Here is an 8,745-nt window from a genome sequence, read left to right as displayed (position 1 = left end):
GGATGGCTCTTTCTCCTCGGAGGACTGGCCCAACGAAGCGGGTATGATCCTTCGTGACAACAATGGTGGTGTTACTTTTGCTACTTGTCACCTGCTCTTCGTTTGCAACTAGTAATGCGAGAGGGAATGACCTTAATTGGAAATTCAACGCTCTAATCTCCTTATTTTGGTACAACCTGACTCAGTGGGCGCTCTCTCTTCGCCGTTAAATTCTTTCCTCGTCAAATCGTCTTATGGTCTCTTGTTAGAGGAGATTACGTTGCTTATGTTGCAGCGAGGGCCACCATTTATTCTATACTATATCTTGTATCAGCAGACTGTAATCCTATTATTTTGGAATAAAACTCTTTTGCCAAATAAGATACCGCATTAACATTTCTCAAAAAGATGCACCGCAAAGATTTGGCATGTGGGGCCGGCCAGCTCTCGCAGCTTCCCCACCTCCCCGTCGCCGCAGCCCGCACGTCGGCTGACGCTTCCCGTTCCGTCCGCCATCATTTTTCCGTTCCTCGGGACGACGCGGTGACGTGCCCCGCAACAGTTCTCCGCCGGAAAGCCCCGCAGCCACACAGAAACGCCTCCTCCGCCGCCGCGTGGGCCAACCTGTCAGGGAACGGATAACGCCCAATCAACCAGACGATGCGGCCATGACTCGGCCGAGGACGCGTGCAGCTTTTCTTTTCTCTTCTTTACCCTATCCGGAGCGCCCATCATCGCCGCGACCCAACGGAATGCCCAAAACGGCATTCGCTCTCGTCCCACTCGCTGACGGCGGGCCGGGGCACGTCCTGGTCCCGCATGTCTGCGTCCAAACAGGCCGCGGGGCCGCAGTTTGTTGGTTCGTTAGGTGCCGTGCGTGGACTGTGATGCTGACCGGGCCCCAACTGGATACCGGAGGAGCGGGGCCCGCGCGAGCCACTGGGACGTGGGGCATATATACGCCCTTTTTCCGCCGGCGATTCCCATTCCTTTTCCTCTCGTCTCCAGCTCCTCCTTCCTTCCTCGCGCGCTCTCCTCCTCTCCTCGTGCGCTCGTGTTCACCAAGATCAGCCAAACGGCCACGCGAGAGCTCGCCATGGAGCAGGCCGGCGGCAAGGGCGACGACGACTCGCGGCTGATGCGCGACCTCTGCACGCTGCTCGTCACCATCATCGCCCCCGTCGCGGCGGCGTCCTCGACGGATCCGCCCCCGAGGCCCGTGGCGCGGCGCCCGCGGGGCGGCATGTCGCCGGCGGGCGCGGCGTCGATGCTGCTGGGCGCGTCGATGGCGCTGATGCTGTGCGGGTCCGTGACGTTCGCCATCGGCTTCCTCCTCATGCCGTGGGTCGCCGGCGTCGCGCTGCTCTTCGGATTCGCCGGCGTCATCTCCACCCTCTCCTCCGGCCTCCTCCCCTCGTCCTCCTCCTCCTCCAAGGAGCAACGGTTGCGGACGCCGACGCAAGGGCGTGTCCGCGTCTCTGCTCCTCCGATGAGCTCTGTTCCGGATAAGCTCGTGGCATGGCGTTGAGCTGTTCTTGAAATTTAGTAGTTAATTAATTAATTAGGGCGGGGTTAGGATGGGTAATTCCTGTGTAAAAAAGCTTCCCTTTTGCTGTTGTTGTACGTTTCCAGTCGCAAGAGATGCTGATGATTTAGTACTACCGGCACAAGCAACATTTGTTATATGTGTTGATTGTTTCGTATCGAGAATTCTGTGCACGGATGGCAACGTGCTTCGCTACTCTGCTTCGTCAGACCAGAAAACTGAGACGTCTCTCCGGTGCACGTATATATCTCTGTCTGCGTCGATCTCGTAATTTCTGCAGTGTGTACTACTTTGCCACGGCAACTATGTGTGTTTTGTCGTGGTGAGACGTGAGAGAGGTGTGCAAGTACAAGCATGGCTTGAGATGCACCGGTCGTCGGGGCTAACTGAAGCCTGAAGGCCATGTGAATGTTGGGTGTGCGCTTTACCTGATCGGGTTGGGCGATTACGTGTTGAAGTGCTTGGAAGCAACGAGCAGCTCAACTCTTGTGGTTGTTGTCAATGATTAGGGGGGATTTCACTTTCACGCCCGAGCTCTCTCCGTTGCTGTAGCACCAATCAGTGTCTACGTTCGGGACCTGTTTCAGCTGCCATTCCGTGCTCCTGAACTGTCTTGTTCATCATCGAAGTTTCAGCACGCCTGACTCACGGGACCCGCAGGGCAGCGACTCCCACAGCAACCATGCTGCCCAGCGGCCCGCACGACCCAACCCACGCGTCAGTGGGACGGAGTGGGCCAACTAAAGCCACGCCACGACACTACTTCAGGCGACCCACATGGAAGGAGGAGCATCCAGTGGATCAGACGGCAACGGCGGCATCAGCTACCCCTACCCTAATTCCGCACTCGCATGAACCCTAGTTCTTTCATTCATGTATTTCTCTTGTACTCGAATCAAACCAAAGATTGAGATCGTTGTTGTAATAGAGATTCTCGGTTCATGCCTAACACCAGGTATCAGAGACCAGTCCACCTCCCTTCCACCGCAACACACTGGCCCAAATCATCGAGACACGGCGTGTGCGGCAGGCGTGATCGTAGCTAGCCGCCATGGACCCATCGATCAAAGCCTTCTTCGAGCGCCTCGACACCATCATGAAGGCCCAGTCCAAGGCAATCACGGTGATCCAAGAATCTACGACCAAAATCGACGAGCTCATCGCGGGGCAGCCCGATCTGGGTGGTGTGATGGCGGCGCTCCAACTAGTGCAACCGCCACCTACCAAAGAAAGCGAGGAGAATCGGGCGCTTGTATCAAGTATCAAGCCACGCGCCTCCAGCAACGACCGGCACCCACCTCCGGGCTGGGCCTGACTAGTGAGCCACGACACCTTCAACCTTTCACGTGGGCCATTGGTGGTGTTGTTCTAGAGGCCGATGCCCCCTCCCCCCCACGGCAACGGGTTAATACAATTCCCTGGCAGCTTCTCATTCTTCCTTGTCTCCATTCGCACACACGAGCCAGCTCCTCTCTGGCCCGGGTCAAACTCATCCATCCATCTTGTTCCCACAATTTACGGGCGACAATCCTAATCTATGGAAGACCCTGTGCGAGCAGTATTTTCAGATGTTTGGGATTTTGCCATCATTTTGGGTTCCGATGGCTACTCTGAATTTTTAGGGTTCAGCCTCTGTTTGGTTACAGTGAATTCAAAAACGCCTCGTTGATTTTTATTGAGGTACATTCATATCTATGAAAGAAGAATTTAGATAAATCTAACTATATTATGAAACATATGGATCCAAATTAGCCCCTTACGAGATAGTGCATAAACTAGGGTTTAAGTTTCTGTCACTCTTGCGACCCATCATCTACTTACTACTCTCCAATGCCTTCCTCTAGGCCCAAGCATGGTGAAGTGTCATGTAGTCAACTTTCACACGACACCACTAGAAGAAGAGCAACATACACATCATCAAAATATTGAACGAACACTAACTTCACATGATTATTTCTAACAAGACTTCTCCCATGTCCTCAAGAGCAAACAAAACTACTCACAAATCATATTCATGTTCATGATCATAGGATAATAATATGTGAACATACGATCTTCCACCAAATAAATCAACTAGCATCAACTACAAGATGTAATCAACATTAGCTACAAGCAAACCACAGGTACCAATCTGAGGTTTTGGGACAAAGATTGGATCCAAGAGATGAACTAGGGTTTGAGATGAGATGGTGTTGGTGAATATGTTGATGGAGATGAGTCCACTCATGATGAGAGGAGCGTTGGTGATGACGAAGGCTTCGTTTTCCCCCTCTCGGAAGGAAGTATGCCCAGCGGAATTGCTTCGCCGGAGAGCAAAAGTGCTCCTGCCCAGGTTCCTCCTCGAGAAGGCGGCTCTTTGTCCCTAAAGTCTTCTTTTTCTAGGGAAAATGGTTTCATATAGGAGAAAGAGGGCCACCGAGGCCTGCTGGTGGGCCCAAAAGCTCACATGGCTCGCCCCAGGGGGGCGTGCCACCTGAGTTTGTGGCTCACTGGTGGGGACCCTCCTGGTGATTCTTCTTCCAGTATTTTTTTATGAATTCCAAAATAAATCTCCATAAATTTTCAAGTCATTTGGAGCTCCCGAGAATAGCTATCTCTACTATAGCTCTTTTCAGGTCCAGAATTCCAGCTGCTGGCAATTTCCCTCTTCATATAAATATTGCATAATAAGAGAGAAAAGGCATTATAATTGCATAATAAATTGAAGTATTGACATAAAACATTATAAATAATAGTAGGAAAACATGATGCAAAATGGAGGTATCACATGACATAAAGCTTTAGGGTTCTTGTTGCTCCCTATTGCAATGATCCAGGAAGGAGGGAGATAAGCACCATCACCATTGACCTCCACATCCCACCATCGCACAAATAGTAATTCCCTCAAGTCCACATGGGGCCAATATTGAGTGAGCTCTCTTCACTACACTATCAAGAAATCAGTGAAACACATATAAAAAAGATGATTGGATTGCTTATAAACATTTAGTGCTATTCATGCATGGGTTCAGACAAATCCTCAAGAACTAGTACAACTACTCAGACATATGAAGTATAAACATAGAGGGAAGAGGTGTGATACAAGCCGACACGGAGCAAGTTAAGGAGAGGAGCATGGCGGTGACCATGATGATGGATGCGATGCCAAGAATGGAGATGGTACTGGCCCGAAGGACGGTGCGACACGGTGCCAGAGCCTCTTCTTCCTTCCCATGTCTTGGACCTTATTCCTCTCTAGAGTTGGTCTCGGAGCAACAATGGAAATTGAGATTGATCTTGGATGAATAGATGATCTCGTTGGCAACTATAGGGTTGAAGGTGTATATATAAGGGCTCTCCCAAAGCTTCCTCTGGACATGTGGCTTTTCTCCTTTGATCCAAGGGCACTAGATGAGCCAAATCCGCTCCAAAAACATCCCTTATTGGCCAAGGAAGTCATGGGAACAAACGGGGACAAAATCCACAAAGAATCCGGTCCGGAAAGGCAACTTTCGGAGGTGTCGTACCGTGCGCCATCATTTGCTTTGACCTCCTTCAGTATATTGGTCGCCATGTATTCATACGAACTCGGATTTTGACATTCTTGGGTTAATTGGAATCATTTGAACGACGCCGATGCACCTATACTATCACATATTGATTTTGAGCACTTCGAAAAATGCCGTTTTGACACTCTGGAATGCCGAAATCTGGTGCGCGGCAGTCCTTCGTATTGAACCCATCATTTGCCTTTTTATCTTGCTTCATCCCATGTTGCTCCAAAACACGTGTAGACACAACAAAAAAATTAGAGGAAAGTAGTAAGACTAAATAAAAACACAAACTATGCAATGCTCACAATGAAAAGAGTAAAAACCGAACATCATGCATATGGACATGTACTTGGTTCAATGGGACATGATATATGGAGATACACTACTGCAGGAAGGTCCTAACATGACACATGTATAGGAGACCATTTGACCAAACTGTGTGTGATGCATGAATCGCAACCGGTATCGAAAACCATCACCAATAAAACAAACTGTGTGTGATGGCGAATCCATCAATCACGATTCAGATTAGAGTTGCGTGTGTGAATCTTGGCATACAGTTGATCCATACGAACTGTTTGTGATGAGCCTCACAACAGAAATGGTCATCCATATCAAGGTGTCTGCGATAGATGACATACATGTGTTGGGAAACGTGGTAGAAAACAAAAAAATAGCATGCCTACAATCACCCAAGATCATATGAAGATGCATAACGAGTTGGGATCACGATCGTTACCGTCACCGAGTTGTAGCGGAAGAAGAATGTGTCGGTGTAGATCATACTTGGAGTCCCTTGAAACATCGATGAACGATCCCTCGCACCGCTCACGAACAGTCCCTTGAACTCAAAACCGAAAGCATTACCTCTCTACTTGGTTGCAAGCGTGCAACCTTCACGATCCGACAGCGCTTCGCCGTCCAGAGCTAATCGTTGCCGGAGAATTAGAGGGAGGAGATTAGAACCACACATGGCTTACACTTCTGAGGACAAGAGGATTAGCCTAGCTCTAATTAGTCAACTAGGACCAACTAGAACTAGAACTAGAGGAACTAGAGGAGGCTCCAGAACTTGTGTATGCAATAGAGCAAAAAACACTAGTGTGTCTATATATATATATATGTTGGAGGAGGAGGAGGGTGTTGGAAATATGCCCTAGAGGCAATAATAAATTGATTATTATTATATTTCCTTGTTCATGATAATCGTTTATTATCCATGCTATAATTGTATTGATAGGAAACTCAGATACATGTGTGGATACATAAACAACACCATGTCCCTAGTAAGCCTCTAGTTGACTAGCTCGTTGATCAATAGATGGTTACGGTTTCCTGACCATGGACATTGGATGTCATTGATAACGGGATCACATCATTAGGAGAATGGTGTGATGGACAGACCCAATCCTAAGCATAGCACTAGATCGTGTAGTTCGTATGCTAAAGCTTTTCTAATGTCAAGTATCATTTCCTTAGACCATGAGATTGTGCAACTCCCGAATACCGTAGGAGTGCTTTGGGTGTGCCAAACGTCACAACGTAACTGGGTGGCTATAAAGGTACACTACGGGTATCTCCGAAAGTGTCTGTTGGGTTGGCACGAATCGAGACTGGGATTTGTCACTCCGTGTGACGGAGAGGTATCTCTGGGCCCACTCGGTAGGACATCATCATAATGTGCACAATGTGATCAAGGAGTTGATCACGGGATGATGTGTTACGGAACGAGTAAAGAGACTTGCCGGTAACGAGATTGAACAAGGTATCGGGATACCGACGATCGAATCTCGGGCAAGTATCGTACCGCTAGACAAAGGGAATTGTATACGGGATTGATTAAGTCCTTGACATCGTGGTTCATCCGATGAGATCATCGTGGAACATGTGGGAGCCAACATGGGTATCCAGATCCCCTGTTGGTTATTGACCGGAGAACGTCTCGGTCATGTATGCATGTCTCCCGAACCCGTAGGGTCTACACACTTAAGGTTCGATGACGCTAGGGTTGTAAAGGAAGTTTGTATGTGGTTACCGAATGTTGTTCGGAGTCCCGGATGAGATCCCGGACGTCACGAGGAGTTCCGGAATGGTCCGGAGGTAAAGATTTATATATGGGAAGTCCTGTTTTGGTCACCGGAAAAGTTTCGGGGTTTATCGGTAATGTACCGGGACCACCGGAGGGGTCCGGGCGTCCACCGGGGGGGCCATGGGCCCCAGAGGCATACATGGGCCAAGTGTGAGAAGGCACCAGCCCCTAGGTGGGCTAGGGCGCCTCCCACCATGGCCCATGCGCCTAGAAGGGGAGAGGGGGCAAACCCTAAGGGCAGATGGGCCCTAAGGCCCATACTCCCTGCGCCTCCCTCTCCTCCCCCCTTGTGGCCGCCACCCATAGATGGGTTTGGGGATGCCGCCCCTCTAGGGGTGGGAACCCTAGAGGGGGCGCACCCTCCTCCCCTTCCCCTATATATATGAGGCCTAGGGGCTGCCCAAGACACGCGATCTGATCTCTGCCTGTTGGTGCAGCCCTCCCTCTCTTCCTCCTCATATCTCGCGGTGCTTGGCGAAGCCCTGCAGGATTGCCACGCTCCTCCATCACCACCACGCCGTTGTGCTGCTGCTGGATGGAGTCTTCCTCAACCTCTCCCTCTCTCCTTGCTGGATCAAGGGATGGGAGACGTCACCGGGCTGTACGTGTGTTGAACGCGGAGGTGCCGTCCGTTCGGCACTAGGATCATCGGTGATTTGGATCACGACGAGTACGACTCCATCAACCCCGTTCTCTTGAACGCTTCCGCATAGCGATCTACAAGGGTATGTAGATGCACTCTCCTTCCCCTCGTTGCTAGTCTCTCCATAGATAGATCTTGGTGACACGTAGGAAAATTTTGAATTTCTGCTACGTTCCCCAACAGTGGCATCATGAGCTAGGTCTATTGCGTAGATTCTATGCACGAGTAGAACACAAAGTAGTTGTGGGCGTTGATTTTGTCAATTTACTTGCCGTTACTAGTCTTATCTTGATTCGGCGGCACTGTGGGATGAAGCGGCCCGGACCAACCTTACACGTACGCTTACGTGAGACCGGTTCCACCGACTGACATGCACTAGTTGCATTAGGTTGCTGGCGGGTGTCTGTCTCTCCCACTTTAGTCGGATCAGATTCGATGAAAAGGGTCCTTATGAAGGGTAAATAGCAATTGGCATATCACGTTGTGGTTTTTGCGTAGGTAAGAAACGTTCTTGCTAGAAACCCATAGCAGCCACGTAAAACATGCAAACAACAATTAGAGGACGTCTAACTTGTTTTTGCAGGGTATGCTATGTGATGTGATATGGCCACAAGGATGTGATGAATGATATATGTGATGTATGAGATTGATCATGTTCTTGTAATAGGAATCACGACTTGCATGTCGATGAGTATGACAACCGGCAGGAGCCATAGGAGTTGTCTTTATTTATTTATGACCTGCGTGTCAACTTAAACGTCATGTAATTACTTTACTTTATTGCTAAAGCGTTAGCCATAGTAGTAGAAGTAATAGATGACGAGACAACTTCAAGAAGACACGATGATGGAGATCATGATGATGGAGATCATGGTGTCATGCCGGTGACGATGATGATCATGGAGCCCCGAAGATGGAGATCAAGAGGAGCAAAATGATATTGGCCATATCATGT

General features: G+C 49.5%; 1 protein-coding gene across 1 annotated transcript; it reads left to right on the top strand.

Annotated features, from left to right (window-relative positions):
• Nucleotides 1-956: 956 nt before the first annotated feature.
• Nucleotides 957-1,640, top strand: LOC125545782 (uncharacterized). The gene has a single exon (XM_048709816.2). It carries the CDS (start codon nt 1,076-1,078, stop codon nt 1,505-1,507), a length of 432 nt encoding a protein of 143 aa, XP_048565773.1. The 5' UTR covers nt 957-1,075; the 3' UTR covers nt 1,508-1,640.
• The last annotated feature ends 7,105 nt before the right edge of the window (nt 1,641-8,745 follow it).

Source organism: Triticum urartu, chromosome 3A (assembly GCF_056163025.1).
Source record: "Triticum urartu cultivar PI428250 chromosome 3A, HENAU_Tu73, whole genome shotgun sequence".
In the NCBI taxonomy this organism is placed as follows: Eukaryota; Viridiplantae; Streptophyta; class Magnoliopsida; order Poales; family Poaceae; genus Triticum; species Triticum urartu.
This window is presented reverse-complemented; position numbering and strand designations above follow the sequence as displayed.

What these genes read in the sequence shown, in the direction of transcription:
- LOC125545782 (XM_048709816.2), top strand. Translation starts at nt 1,076, where the DNA reads ATGGAGCAGGCCGGCGGCAAGGGCGACGACGACTCGCGGCTGATGCGC.